The sequence below is a fragment of the Thunnus maccoyii genome, chromosome 2 (assembly GCF_910596095.1).
Source record: "Thunnus maccoyii chromosome 2, fThuMac1.1, whole genome shotgun sequence".
NCBI lineage: Eukaryota > Metazoa > Chordata > Actinopteri > Scombriformes > Scombridae > Thunnus > Thunnus maccoyii.
In genome coordinates, this window is record NC_056534.1 from 11,545,795 (window position 1) to 11,561,881 (window position 16,087).

The 16,087-nt window shown below is 38.0% G+C and overlaps 2 protein-coding genes across 4 annotated transcripts in view; both read right to left on the minus strand.

The window, feature by feature from the left end:
• Positions 1–2,958: 2,958 nt before the first annotated feature.
• On the minus strand, positions 2,959–5,403 carry LOC121905910 (protein PERCC1). The gene is made up of 3 exons (XM_042424507.1): positions 5,273–5,403; positions 3,995–4,280; positions 2,959–3,890 (listed from the first exon to the last, which is right to left on the minus strand). The coding sequence occupies exon 3, from the start codon at positions 3,873–3,875 to the stop codon at positions 3,048–3,050; it is 828 nt and encodes a 275-aa protein (XP_042280441.1). The 5' UTR covers positions 3,876–3,890; positions 3,995–4,280; positions 5,273–5,403; the 3' UTR covers positions 2,959–3,047.
• A 4,946-nt stretch (positions 5,404–10,349) lies between these two features.
• The window catches only part of tmem131l (transmembrane 131 like), a 41,961-nt gene continuing 36,223 nt past the window's right edge, over positions 10,350–16,087 (minus strand). For all 3 annotated transcript variants that reach the window (XM_042424441.1, XM_042424431.1, XM_042424452.1), the window contains exons 31-34: positions 15,903–16,035; positions 13,676–13,746; positions 13,415–13,548; positions 10,350–10,867 (exon numbers count right to left, since the gene is read on the minus strand). In XM_042424441.1, coding sequence (XP_042280375.1) covers positions 10,559–10,867; positions 13,415–13,548; positions 13,676–13,746; positions 15,903–16,035 — 647 coding nt within the window. In that variant the 3' untranslated portion in view covers positions 10,350–10,558. The remainder of the gene's footprint in view (positions 10,868–13,414; positions 13,549–13,675; positions 13,747–15,902; positions 16,036–16,087) is intronic.

Sequence of the window (16,087 nt, forward strand, 5' to 3'; positions counted from 1 at the left end):
AGCAGTGTATTAACATGTGGACTCTCTCTTCTCCATTCTTGTCTTTTATCTCGCAATTTCTGTTTACTTAAACTACAGCAAACACTTTCGCTGCTCCCGCCTCTTCTCTACTCTTTTTTTCCCACCTTGCCGTTTAACAAAAACAGCAGCTAATTGGCCTGTTTGGCTCAGCGGTCGCACCATTAAAATTCAACTTGAGGGCCGTTTTGAGGTGATTATGTAACTGTCAGATTTAGTCAGCAGAATCAGCATGTAGATGGTGGCGCAGGAGGGTGCAGTCATATGTTTTTAAATGTGGTTTAAAGGGTCAGTTCACCCAAATTACAACACATTATTCTATCACTCTGCCCTAGTTTTGTGCAGTCATATAGATAGTTTTGGTTTCCTGTGGCCAGGTGTTGCGATATCCACCTCTGATTCTTCCACCTCCGCCCCACTGCAATGTAGGTTTTTATTTTTTATTTTATTGAAAAATTGCGTAAAATTAAGTAATTTTCTGTCTTTACTTCCTCGTTTTCACATGCTTTGTTGTTAGTCTCTTATATTCTATTCTAAACAGGTGACAATATTATAGTTATAATATTAATATATTATAATATAGATTTTTTCAACCAGATTCCAAAAGAAATCATCTTTATCAAGAAATTAGTGTTTATATCTGGAAACAATAAAGATGACTTGGTGCTGTGATGAAGAAAAATGTAACTTAATTTAAGAAAACACCTTAAAAATGTTTTTTCTAAAGAAATGCTCAGACATATTGTTTGAATATCTTATTGTAATACAAGACTTTAAAGGTGTACTCAAGTGATTTCGTATTGGACTTCCATAAAGTTGGAGGACTTGGAAGAGACATTAATCAAAGAATAGTCAAAAAGTGGTTTAACTTATCACCTTTCTGCAGTGATGCACAGTTGACAGCCACTGTTGGCTGTGGTTACAGCTGCAACATCTCAGGAGAAAACACCTGTGATCAGAGGTGAAACAGGCTTGAACCTTTCAACCAGAGAGGGCAGCAAAACACCGATTTTCAGCCTGGTTTTAGGAAATTATTCTTTAAAAGTGATTTAAGAAGAAAGCAGCCCTGATCTCCCCAGGCAAGTCATTCCACAGTCTAGGAGCTCTAACTTTAAAGGCTTTATTGTCTTTTCTTCGTTAGCAGTGCTATTCTTCCATGAAAACAGGTCTACGCAACATGATATGGAGCTCTTTGGAGGTATTTGGTCATTGGATCAGTTAAATAAATACTGCAGGGAGGAAAAGTACAAGCAGAAACAGCCACAGAAGAGCTGTCGACAACAGGCTCTTCATGCATTTTCAGCTCACCCCAACAGGTAAACAGCTTATTTGACCTTGTTGTGCCGGGCTCAACTAACCTGTAAACCATGGAAAAACCCTCTAAGTCTAGACCTCAGAACAATGAGAAGAAAGGCATCTGAGGATCTCGGGGAGTGGAAGGGGATATAAAGGGGTGGCGAGGCTTTAAATGTAATCAGTAGAAAAAAGAGCAACAGGTAGATAGTGTACAGTAGGGAAAGCTGGATTGTTGATATATGATCATGTTTCTTGAAATCCTGGCAGCTGATTTTCAGATGAGCTGTAAGCAGGAGATAGATTTTGTTTTTACTGATAAACACCCACATCTTTCAAAAAGCTGTACAAATTTAACTCAGTTAATAGAACAAATAGTCTCCAAGCCCAAAGTAACCCTGATGACATCACTGTGACATAATCAGAGATTGTTTTCTCTTCCGGACCAAAAGGAGACATTATTATTAAACTGTTTTCCCAAGCGGCTGAGTGACAAGTGAACTGATTTAAATAAACAAAATTGGTGGAGTGCCCCTTTAAGGATTCAATTATAGATTAAAATAGCTCAATAAGAAGGAAATCTATTTGCAGTGTGTCAGGAAACAGTGTCTCGATTACTCTGAATAATCCGCAGACCGTTCTATAAACAGGTTTAAGAGGGACTATTTTTTCACTTAATGAAGGCTGTACTCAGTGTGTTCAGAGTAACGGGGGGTAATGGAGAAAGACAGGTTGCTGATGAGTTTTTCAAATGTAATTTTCAACACTTCGAGCACCACAAACTACATCACAGTCACGTCCAAGTAGATATCTTTCAACGTTACAGTCTTTTCAGCACAGACACACTGTGGATTTTGTCCCCCATCACTTACATTGAAAGCACATTTAAAGGGGATCTTTTAACAGCCAGAATGAACAGGAGGAATGATTACATCTATGAAAACCTCTCTCAGTGTTCTTATGGGCACCTGACTGTTGTTTCAAGACAGACTTGAAAAACTGTGAACCTGTCCTTTCAGTAAATGTAGCAATACCTCAATGAAAAAATACTTTCCAAAAAAAGTCCTGCATTCAAAATGTTACTTAAGTAAAAGTACATAAGTATTGTCTGCAAAATGTACTTAAAGTATCAAAAGTAAAAGTACACATTATGCAAAATGGTCCAATTTAGAGTGTTATATTTATCACACATGTATATACTGTATATTATTTGAACATTAATACTGATTCACTAGGTGTTCAAGGTGCAGCTTATTTTACCATCTCACACTGTTGGATTGTTACAGATAATCTATAACAATGTACTGTATATATAACAAACTGATGTTTTATGTATAAAATATTGATCTGAGAAGTAACTATAGCTATGAAATAAATGTAGAGCAGTAAAAAGCACAACATTTTCCTCTGAAATATTGTGGAGGAGAAGAATTAAGTAGCACAAAACAAAAATACTCAAGTAAAGTACAATTACCTAAAAATATGACCAAGTGCAGTACTTGAGTAAATGTACTTAGTTACATTCCAGCATCTCAAAACACGGAAAACATAAATTACCATTTCTGATAGAGAGAAAATGTTTGTAATTTGAGTGAACTGAGCCTTTAAAACAAACACTATATGAATGAAAACTGTGAACAACACATATCGGTTGGTTCCTGTTATTCTACTTTTTATTATCAAAGCTGTAAATTACATGAATGAAGTTTCATCGTACAGGCAGCAGGACGTTGTGTTTAATGCTCCATGTGTGTGTTCTCCGTCAGTGTGTGAGTCAGCTCCGGGTTCGGATCCCAGTTTGCCAGCAAGTCACTGAAGTCAGGCTGTGTGCCGTCGAGTGTGTTGTGGTGTGGGAGCGCGTTGTAGTGCATGTGTGTGTTAGCGTCTGCGTGTGCGTCACTGTGCGAAGGCGTGTCGCTGTTGTAACTGATCAGAGAGCAGCAGGGGATCGGCTCGGTCCAGAAACTGAGCGGGAGATGCCTCTTTATCATCGGGCGGCAGCGGCCCTGACTCGGGCCCCTGTTGTCGAACAGTTCAGCCAGTGGCCCCAAGCCACTGTTGCCCTTAGCAACCGCCACTCCTTGATCCCCTCCGCAAGTCACAAAGGCGTTTTCTTGCTCCTCTGGACTTCCTGCTCTCGCAATTCTCAGCAGGTCGTCATAGTAACGCAGACGTCCGCTGGTTGTGACGGAGACGGAGTCGCTGTAGATGTCAAAAGCTTCTTGATCGCCCGGACAGCGACCAAAATACCGCTGGACGTCACGACTGATGAGGTCGGCGAACCTCAGCAGCTGCTTGGTCACATCCAAAGCGTCGTGAGCCGGGTTTAGAAAAACCTCCTCTAAACATTCCTCCTCTTCCTCCTGAGCTTCAGATGCAACATCTTCATCCTCCTCGTCCTCCTCGTCTTCTTCCTCTCTTTCTTCTTCATCATCCCTCTCTTCTGTCTTTTCCACCGCCTTCTCTTCTTTGTCCTCCTTGCATGGAGAGTGCTGGAAAATCAAGGGGAAATAGTCTAGAGCCGGGGCCTGGACTAGGAAGTTCCTGATGACGCCGGCCGCCATGTTGGCTTGTTGTCACTGAAACAATTACAGATGAAAGAAAAGATGAAAAACCAGGAGGACAGAAGATCATTTACAGGAAAAGACGGTGAATTTGGTTGAAAAAGTCAAAGTTTTATTACCTAGTGAACTGCAATCAGCCACCAGGTTCAGGTGAGTCTGTGTCGAGGTCCAAAGGGAAGGTCTGGCCTAGGTCATTGATGGATCACGTGTGTGTGCATATGTAGTACTGGTCCGTCAGGATTGTCACCGTATATATACCTCAGGTCACGGCTGCATGCGTGTGTGTCTCCCGTCAAACGAGGCAGCTTCCAGTACAAATATTTGCGTGCCGGATTGGTCAAACACACTTTGTTTACTTTATCACTGGGCAACCGGGGAGGGGGTCCAAGGCTAATGGATCCTCTGCTAGGGGATGATGGAGAGTTGTTACACACACACGCACACACACACACACACACATAGATGCTTTTTCCGTCACTGTTATCTGGCTAGTTAAAGGATAAAAGAGCATGAAATCAAATCATATGCTGTTTTGACTTCTAAAGGGGAACACTCTGCACCCACATCAGCCCTCCGCTCGTCACCAATGACACCAAACTGACACGCAGCACAAGTTCTCCTCGAGACATGACGCACTAAAATGTTCTTTAAATGGGGCGCATCAGGAGACATCAGATTCACTAGAGTCAACCACCTCCCCAACTGCCAATCTTTGTCCTCAAGAACGTGATGCTTCATGTCTAAATGTCCTAATAGATCACATGAATAAAGACGCTGTTACTCACTGGTCTGTAACGGTGCCAAATCAAACCTGCTCCTGTATTTATTCTGCAGATGTTTGTTGTCTCTGATTCTTCTTCTTCTTCATGTTTCCTCTTATGTGTTGTGTTCAAAGTGTTTGTGTGTTAACTTTTCTAAGCAAGACAAGTTTATTTGTAGAACGCCTTCAATGACCTACAGTACAGTAGTTGTCATTTGTCGTGATTTTACATAAGATATTAAAGACAAGATACAAAACTAGCTTTAAAGTTAGAGAGAAAATAAATGAATAGAAAGGAACTAATTTGAATTATTTTAGGGACTGTCTGTAAAAGACATTGACATTTGGTGCTAATTAGTGAAAGTTTTCCATTTTTACATTTTCAATTAAGTAATTCCAATCATTTCTGGTGCAGCATGAGGAGTTTTTTACATGTTGCGCAGCAGGTCGGAAAATAAACATTCTGATAATAAATAAATATTTACTTTAGTTTAATTTGGTCTCATTAAAATTTTAGCAGTTCTTTCCAGTAAATTACTCTTCTTTTACAAACCACAAACCCAAAATAAGTGGAGTTTTATGAAATAAACTGACTCCTAACAGTCTCAGTTTTCTCTATAAATCAGTGTTTCCCAACCTTTTTGGCTTATGAACCTTCACCAAAACACAGCATCTAGCTGGGATCCTTTGTGTCATTTCAGACGTCTACGAGTTGTTGGCATTTCCACCAAAAGAGTGATTTTCAGTTTCATTTAAATGCTGTTATTGTTTGAGGCCCAAGAGAGGTAAAATAATTCAGTATTTCACAAAAAAAACAAAAGAAAACTTTTTTTCATGTTTGCTTTTTCATTCTTTCCTAACTTGTTAATCATCTCAGGATCCCTCAGATTCATCCTGTGACCCTTTGGAGGGGTCCCGACCCCCCAGCCTGTCGTCAGGTTGGTAACTACTGCTATAAAGTAAACCATGTTACACTGTTCTGTCCAGGAAACTCACTCGGAAACTATTGTTAAAATTCTGGGTTTAATAAAATAAAGTGTGACCATACTCTGTATCTGCACATTCTCAGTGAACCTTATGTTTTATTTATTTTATTAATTTTGTACTGATATACTTATATATAACTGATATATATCAGATATTTGGGAAGATTCAGATTTTATTACTGTTTAAAATAAGTAACTAAAATAGTTTATTATATTGTACATAACGCAGAGTAAAGACAACTTGTGCATGTTTATCTCATGTCAATCATGACAGCAATGATCTGATGATTAAGTCCAGCACTTCAATAAATTTTACTGACTTTTATAGACATCTGTATCTCTGTACATATGTGCATGTGCTTCTGTTTATACGTGCATGTCGCGCATTAATGTGTGTGTGTGTGTGTGTGTGTGTGTGTGTGTGTGTGTGTGTGTGTGTTTGTGTTATCAGGACACCCTGACTCCCCTGGCCTGCCTGTCATCAGTATCCAGGCTTCTGTGTTGATTTTAGGGCTAAAGATCAATAGTGGCAATATGTCGGCTCTCAAGAGCCTGACAATGAATTACACACGCTTTTAGGCACAGAAGCACATGGACACACACACACACACACACACACACACACACACACACACTAATAGTTGATTGTTTATATGAAGGCTGAGTTTCACACAGAAATACAAAAACATTCAAAATAATCATAAGTTTAGATGTTTGTACACTTTCATATTCAAGCTCTGCAGACAAATATTATAGACATGTAATGAACTGATAAATGATTATAAATTCTGTCTGACATGATGGGGAATATGTACTATGAATTACCCAGGAAATGTTCTATACTTATACAACACAGTAAATTATCTCTATTACGCAGCCCTTTAAAAACGACTGCTCACAGATCTTAAGACTGTATAACTATAGTTACGTCTCAGTTAAATACTGAACTTAGGAAGACGAACCTTCCAATTATAACCTTTCATCTATTTGGGGATGTCTGTGATTTCGTCTGTCTGTACTTTTGTTATGACTAGCTGTAAACTCAACTAAACTAAACATGTGTTACATTAAACAGCAACACTTTTAAAGAATTTTTTAGATGAGTTAATTTGCTCTGTTTGCATATTTCGGCACTACATTAGTACATGTTCAAGAACTTACTGACATAAATTCACTTTAAAGCAGTTTGAATGGATTTTTGGCCACTGGGGGCAGCTGAACAAACGGCTGCCTATTTATTCACAGAGGAACATTATTATTATTACTTTGGAGTCGTATTTTTGGCCTATTTAAAAATGTAAGTCCAATATTCACTCTCCTTTAACTCTGTTTTTGTCTCCATCAAACCCGTTAGTAGCTAAATGCTCCATTAAGTTCACCATCTAGTCGCTCACTGTCTTTTTGTTGCTTGGTAGATTTATCAGAGCTCTTCTTGCTAAAAAACATGCGGCCTGCTGCTACTGGAAATAATATTGATAAGAGCAAGATTTAACCAAAACAATAAAACGGAAACAATGAGCTCAAAGATGCTAAAAAGCTCTGTAGAGCTGAGGGATACTGAAGAGTTAGATGACAATTTTCTGTGGGTCTTTCACTACAAACAGTCATCTGACCCATTGTTTATATAAAAATACTGATAAGCGAACCCTAACCCCTAACCCTTGGGTATGGGTTTTTACTCAGATCACAGAGATTTATAAAAGGTAGTTTGATGTTGAACACGGTCAAGTCGTTGTCCGTTAGATCAAGAATCTGTAAACTCATTGGCAGACAAGTTGTCACCTTTGTTAAATGCATTGATGAAAGGTTTAAGAGTTGGAGATTTGGTGGCCAGTATAAAGTCTCAGGTGTACTATGAGACACATTTCCACTCATGTCGATGTTTTTAAGCTTATCTAGTTTGGTGGAGAGCTGGTTGTTGATTGAGTTCAGGTGATTCCTGCTGATATTGATGGTTCGAAGATTAAAAAAGAACACCTTTGCCATCGCACATCATTTCGCTCAGGGCCAGATCAGTGAAAGACTTGTCACCAACGCCCATAAAGTCCAGCTTTGAGAGATCAACAAAGGTCTCGAGGAATGGCAAACAACTTAGAGATTAGCACAGACAGCTTTCACACTACATCCAGTAGAGGATGCAGGAAAAAGAGGGCTGGAAGATGGTAGTATGGAGGGACATCAGTGGTTTTAAAGACCTTGACCAGATAATTTGACAATTTATTATCTGTAATTAAACACTGAATAAGTTTATAATTACACTTACAGCACACTCCAGACTCCACAAACCAAAACAGAACTGAAGACAAAGTGAAAATATTTTGATGAGTCTTTGTGTTTCTTGCTCCTCGTCAGTACGACAGAAAGTTTTATCTGTAGAGTCATAAGTTTTCTTTTTCCCTAGTTTGCAAATGATTTCCCAGTGTCTCATTATTCATTCTGCCACATTAGTAAGCAGAGTGACAGAAATAGGATGCCAGCTTCTTGGCAGAGCTTTGAGACAAAATAATCTCACTAACAACAGGAAAGTTTTTTGGTTTCACAGTTCACTAACAGCAGAGAGTCCTTGAGGTGGATCAGAACCTGCAACAGACCAAAACCTTGTCAGGTGGCGACACAAAGCTTCACCAAGCAGGTTGAAGCATTCGTGATGATCTTTTCTTCACTATTGTGGCTGAGAGACCAAATGAATCTGCTTCAGTTATCAAGCCAGATGAAAACTCTCAACTGCTCTCAAATGTTTGTCTGTTAGAGCTGGAACGATGAGTCGATTAATCGATTAGTTCATCAACAGAAAATTAATCAGCAGATAATTAATTAATCGGGTTCCAGCTTCTTAAATGTGAATATTTTCTGGTTCCTTTAGTCGTCTGCGATAGTAAATTGAATATCTTTGGGTTTTTAGTTTTAGTTTGCATCCCTGGCTTTTGGAAACAGTGATAGACATTTTATAAACCAAACAACTAATCATTTAATGGAGAAAATAATCGACAATCAGTAAAAAGTATTGAAATATTAGAGTTGTAACCAGCCCTCTCTGACTCAGCAGAAGACTAAACCCACGTTAGCCTAAAGGAAGACTTTGAGTGAATTTGGAAACCTTTTGACCTTTAAGTTGGTGTCTTTATCAGGTACAAATTTCTGCCTCCTGAGGACAAATTATACTACAGAACTCTCTCTTTAAAATTTATATCTTATTACAGTAGATGTTCAACTTCTCCAGGCCAAAGTGGCTCTTCTTCTTGTAAAGAAGTATCAGAAACACTTGTGTCTAGTGTCATTAAAGTCCCTCCAATCAGTGTAACCACAGGATTGGTACACATCTCCAAGCCAGATGAAAAATTTCAGTAGATATTAAGAACTGAACATAGTGTACAGAGAGAATTATGAAAACAACAAAAAATTAAAAAATGCCGAAACATACTTTTTTATAATTTAACAAATATACATTTTAAAAGGTTCATTGATGTGAGTCTCTGGGAGACAGAAATCACAGGGTTCAGGTTCAATTAGGTTTCACAGATGTCAGAACCTGAACAAGAAAGATGTTTGAAGATGTTTTACAAACATATTTCAGACTGATAACAAGATATGTTCAGAACAAATAGACAGTTTTCCATGAAAAGATAAACTTTACTGCTTAAATTGTTGAAATATTCATTCTAAACCTGAAGTATTTAACTATTACAACCTCTTAAAGGGATCATCACTTGTCATAGTAGTGTACCACTCAGCCTGTCAGTGTAAAAACATCTGTAAAATGTCTTTTGTGGCTCTACTGAGCTTTCAAAAGCCTGAAGAAATAACCCGAGTGATGTCATCAGGGTTATGTCAGACGTTTCGGAGCCCGAACCCTCATTGGGACTAAAAGTCAGGACATCTCGGCCTCCACTGCATCAAAGCCGATCATTCTTTATTGAACCTGTTTCCTGATGTGTGTAAAATGCAGGAGGCTGCGAGCGCTCAAAACCCTAGATGAGGAATGGGACACTGTGATGATGTTGATGATGTTATCTGTGACAGACGCGTTTCTGTTGACAGTTGAGGCTCATATTTCATATGTAGATTGTGGTCGATATGTAGTTTAGAGAAAGTCAGCCGTGACACTTCAAAGTACCGTATTTAGCATTTATAGGCAATATACAAACATTTAAAGGGTTTATAACACCATAATGTTGTTATAAGGATATATATGGACATTTTCAGTGTTAATAAATTATAACTCACCCTATAAAGAGATATTAATAATTAACAGGAGTTATAGTTGTTGTCAAATACATTAATAAACATCTAATTACAACTACAATATTGTATGTTATAAACCATTTTTAAATAGTTTATATACTGCTTATAAATGCTAAATAGGGGAACTTCTTACCAATGCAGAGGTCTCCCTTATATGGGAGGTTCAAGCTACCAGCTGCTTAGTCTGGTGACACTGCTCTTTGAGAAATGCTTGTTCTCATATATTTCAACTTAAGCTTTTAAGTTGTGGTTGTGTGTAAAATGAAGCAGATGATAAAACAAATATGACGAGTGACGGCTGGGCTCAGGGGCTCCGACTGTGAGTCAAATGATCAAATTTAAGAGGGCAGGTGTAGAAGAAAGAAAGACGGGCAGGTAGACAGACGTGAGTAAAAAATGTACATTATGTGATTAAAAAAAGACTCATAGATTGTTCAAGTACAAAACCTTTTTTTTTTTAATTTTCTATGATCAAAACTGCAAAACATCTAGAAAAATATACAACAAATGCTTAACTTTTCACAACATTTAACATTTGAAAATGGGAACATAAAAGAAAAGGAATATTCACATTTTCCCCATTAATGATAAAAGAACATTCATTTTTATTTCCTTTCTTTTACATATCATTGTTTTATATGTTTGCAATTATTGTTAAGGTCTGCCATTTCTTTGTATTTTATATTTTTTTATTTTTAAACATCTCCACAGTAGCCGGAGTCGTTGGAGAGCTGTGAGTTGGAGCTGCGGTTGGAAGAAGAGTTCCATATGTCCAGGTTCATGTGCGGGCCGAACGGGTTGAAGCTGGAGTACTGGATCGGTCCGCAGGTCCCCTCCGGCTCCCGGCTGAAGGGAGAATGAGGAGGGGTGATGGGGGACACGGGAGACATCGGGGCTGATCGCTCAGGTTGGAAGTGGCTCTGGTAGGGCTCGCTCTGCGGTGTCCAGATGGATCCGAACAGACTGGACATGGGAGAGAGGCTGCGGGTGCCCGAGAAGTATGGCTGTGAGGGCAGAGAGAGATAATATTAGCTGTTAACGTCACTGAGCGACTGTAGCTGGTGTATGTGCTTCAAAGTTGTTTTTTTTTTATTATTTCTTCCGCTTTAAAGGCTCAGTTGTGTCTCAGTACTCGACTTCCATGACATTTTCTAACCTTACCTGTCACTGTGCTCTGCTACCATCTGCAATTTGGCTGTTTGCTCCCTGCAGTGATGACCTGACTGTCGTTCCACTCAGCGTTTTAATCTCGTCTCTCCGTTTCAGCTAAAATAAAATGACCTTTCCGCTCTAGTAAAGACACTTCATACCGCTCTCTCTCTCTGCCCATCTTTCCTGTCTATATCTACATTGTCACAGGCAAAAACACTACATAAATAATCTCTAAAAAAGGGTGATCTCTTCATGAAATATTTCAGCTGGATCCAATATTTAGCTCTTGGCATCCTGACATAATCATTCAAGGGTCCAAGGAGTATTTTGCTAAATAAAAACATGTATTATCTAGACTAAATGTCATGTTTTAATATAGAAATGTAAGAACCACAACAGAAATAAGTCTTAGATTTAATATGTCATCCTTGAAATCTTTGTAGTTGTGTGTGATTTAAGTATAAACTAAACTAAACTCAACAGTATAAAATGTAGTTCCTCATAAAGTCTGACAGATGTTTGATTTTAAAATGTCATTATATATTTATACTGATTGTTATTTTATGGCAACAACAGCAATACTGGATTTTTAAGGTTGATAATAATATAATTTCATTCTTTTAGTATTTGCTGTCTTTGCTCCTAAACTCTGGAATAGTTTATCTCTTGTTATTTAATTATTCAGCTCAACTGAAAGTTAAAAAGAAAAAAAACTTCTCAAAACTCACTTATATTATGTGCTTTGTTAAACTGATGTTTTGCTGTTTTGTAAACATCAAAATTTGACGTTATTTCTGTTTTGTTGTTACTATCTTGTTTGTTTTTTGTTTTTTTAATGTAAAGCACTTTGAAATGTTTGTTTTGAAAAAAGTATAAATACATCTTTACTCTCTTACATTGGATTAGAAAGATCATATAACAATTTATGAGCTGATAAACATTTTACATGAAACAATTCTGACAAAATAGCTGAAAATCTGGATATTAAAGAATAGTGACGGATTTATACTAGAGGTAATATATATATGAGTGGTTTTGAGACTTAGTGTCAAAGATGACAGTAAATATAGTAAATTTTGACACTGTAAACTTTGCTGGAATAATAACTACCAAGAAAAATAAATAAAATACACATAATGAGCCGGAAAAAACAAGTATGTACTGACATCTCTTCAACAAACCAATACTGTTATATCTGTAACAATATTGGCTGACTATTGCATGTTTGGGCTCATTAAAAACTGTGCATGAAATTCACGCAACACTGGTTCATGACAGCTGTGCGAAAAGCAGAAGCCGCAAAAGAAAGAGAAGTTTATAAAAACCCACTTTCAGTAGGACGGAGTCCATTAAACCAGCTGCTTTTGTTCCTCATTTCTGCTCAGAAAGTGATGAAAGTAGAAGAGCTGACAACTTCCTCTAAATGGTACATGAGTCACCGTGGAGACACTGGTGTATTTAGTGTGTGTGTGTGCTTTTCAGAGTTACATAACCACAGTTTAAACCTAATACACCAAATATGGTTGTTAATATATAAATCATAAGTATTTGGAAGGTTAAGAGGACACAGGTGAGGTAGTGAGTAAATGTCGGACAGCCTGATAATCCCACAGCCCTGCTTTCTCATTGGCTGCCTTCATTTTACACACACGGTCGCGTACCTGGTGTATGTGATTTCTTTTCTGTAACAACTGAAATGGTTCTGTGTCAATGCACAAGGTAAATATAGTCCTGGTATTAGTGTTATTTCACACAGAGCTCCTTCATTTATTTCATGATTTTAACCGTCATCTAACTGAAACCTTCTGGGTTTATTTGTTTATTTGCAAACCAGACTAGATAACTTTACCCACATCCTGTACAAACATCCACATATTGAAGTGCAACTACTCAGGGGAAATAACCTGTCATTATCTCATGAATTATTTATGTGCTTATAGTTTGGGAATATTTGTCAAATTAAATATGACTATTTTTAAACCTTAATTATGATAATGTGAGATAGTATGACGTATGGTTTCTGAGAAAATAATCATTACTAATGTGGCTGTAAATGAGAACATGCTGTCTTTGAGGCCAGGAAAAGTAAACGGTAGTGCTTTTCTACCTTAATGAACAAGAGACTTAATATTTTGCCACAATCAGGAGCAATCGAGGTTGAGTGTCTTGCTCATGAACCCTTCGACAGTATCAAACCACTAACCCTGCGACTAACAGAAGACCCGCTTTAACTCCTGAGCCACAGCCCCCCCAAAGACTACATTTTACCTACATCAACGTGTTACAATGACTGAAATCCCACGCCAACACAAAACATACTGTCGTATGTTATCAAACTGATAAATCCTCTATAATGTTTCCTGTTTAAACCATCCGAGTTTAGTAATGTGACTCGTCACCTTGCTGCCCACGCAGGCTGCTGTGTCCCAGGATGAGGGCGATTCCTGAGGCTGTTCCTCACTCCAGCTGGTCTGATTGCTGTGTACATTCTGGCTCTCCTGACCGGGAAAACCACTCGGGAACGTTCCATTACCTAAGAGATGATCACAACAAACAAATGCTGAACTCGAACATTAAATTAAAGCTTTTTGCACCTGTAAACAATTTACAGGTTTCATATGATTTGCTTGTGAGAGTGCAATATGAATAAAGGATTGTACCTATGTAGTTGCCTTCCTCACAGTAGGTGTAGGGACTGTTGCAATGGCTGTTGGCACTTCTCCAGGTAAAGCTGTAGGCCAACAAGGAAACATTTAATCCGACAGTTTTAATAGAGACAGATAAAACTTTATCACTGAAACACAAACACATGCTGCTTCAGCACAGCGAGGGTAATTATTCAAACTATAAACCAGTATCAGTTACCATGCCAGGACTGATCTGCAGCGCTCCTAATAAAGTTATTTTAAGCAGTTAGAGATGCAGTTTACACAAAGCTGTAAAGTGACATCACAGTAATGCAGTGACACAGTTTTCAGATAGACATGGACCACAGCTATGGATGTGCTAGTATCAAATCCTCATGCTAGGATTATTTTAACCAAAAATATCACAGTAAAAGGTTTTATCAGGATAATCATAAAAATTTTCTGAAATACTAGAACATAATAAAACTACTTCACACCATGATCAGCTTGGATTCAATCAAACTAAACAAACTGAACCAATATTGCTGCAAATTACAGTGACTGACATCAAAAACACTAAAAATACCACAAAAAAAGCAGGTTGTTTTTTTAAATTTTAAGATCGTTGACTGGAAATTACTTCAAATGCAGCTCATGTCTCTTTCTCTTAGATGATCTTTCGATCCGTTTTGGGTATTAATAGTTGTAGAAGAACCAAAAAAGCCTGTGTAGACGATCAGTTGTATTCACTTAACCACAAACTGGCCGCACTTCAGTAGGTCGACTAGCTAATGTTACTAAGTCATGGCCAGAGTAGCTGCAGCCAGACAGACAGGAGCCTCTCTGGTGCAGCTGTTAAACTGGTGAAAGGTGTTTTCTTGTGGTTTATCAAAATCAAACTGAGAATAAAGACAGAAGAGCTGCGCTGTGTTCACAGTGTGGGAAAACAGCAGTAACGACAGTAATAGAAATGGTCGGCAGTCTTGTCCTCACCAGAATGTTTCACCACCATATATGGTAAAAACAGAAAAACAGTATACCGACACATTTTAACCACAACAACACACATTTAAGAAATTCATCAGTTGTCCAGCTCTTGGACATCCACTCATATTGCTCCAATGTTGTGTAAAATGCCCCCCCAAAAAACCAAACAAAAAACTAAACTTAAGCTTCTTTTAATTTATTGTTTTACCATTTTGGGGGTAAAACATTTCAACAAGAACCTGATGACAAATACACAACCTGACATAATGTTGTGGTGAAAGTGTTTCAGTGTTTAAGTGTTTCAATTTCCTTCTTTCACATTCAGCAGACATAAAGCAACATTTGTATCATATGGAGTCACCTGACAAAAGGAAGTCAAACACACTCTTATCAGCTCCGTTTCGTCTCGACCAACTCTTAATAAAAATATCTTGGTCTTTAGATTGTTAGATGTTTGATTTTCTTCACCAGCTTATCACCACATTTGTCTCTCTGTCGTTACGAACAAACCCTTTCACATTACAGATAGTCATTTGATTCGTTGTTAATTAGGACTGGGTTGTAAAAAAAAAAAAAAAGTATATATCAATTTTCCAATTCAAATTGATCTTCATTTGAATGATCTGATGCCTTTCCTGTGGATGTGTGAGGCTTTAAACTGTTAGTCTCGTATGACCAGTCTTTGGTTCTTCACATAACGAGATCTTGTTAGATCTCTTTGAACCTCAGTTTAATCAAAAAACATGGTGGGAGCTGCTCCACTGACGGCACCGCCAAGCCTTTAGATGTCTGGTTACATTTCGGATTTAAAAACTATGAAGCCAGTAAAGAGCTGTGCAAACGGAAAGCCATATATAAGATGTGCAAAATGGAGGTGATATTGTGTCAATACAATACAATTGACTGTATAGGCTGCAGAGTTGCACTATATTGTGTGTTGGTCATGTTAAATAAAAAGTACATTAATATAACTGCTTTGGGGTGAATTCTTAATATAAACATTAATATTTTAATAATGCACCATGTTAGATGGTTCCTCACATAATTTACAGCATCAGTTCTCTGAGAATCTCTTTCATATCCAAGCAATGCTGGTATTATAACTGAAATATCCCCAACTGAATCAATATGGAATTAAATTGGAAATCGAATCGAAACCTTGTTTATCGGAATCGAATCAATTCAGGAAATCAGTATCGATACCCAGCCCTGCATTCTTATTATAAAAATATTTATGAGTAGAGTTTTAACTATGATGCATTCAAACACCTACCCATTGTATGACCCGGTGGTTGCTGGCTGAGGTATGTAGGGCAGAGCTTCGGTGGTGTTGTATCTGAACTCATTGGTGAGGGGGATGGATGGAGCCGACCACGTCTCTTCAGGCACATACTGACCTGTCAGGTCTGAGGGAGCACATGACAGATTTCCATTAGAGACCAGAAGTAATGCACAAGC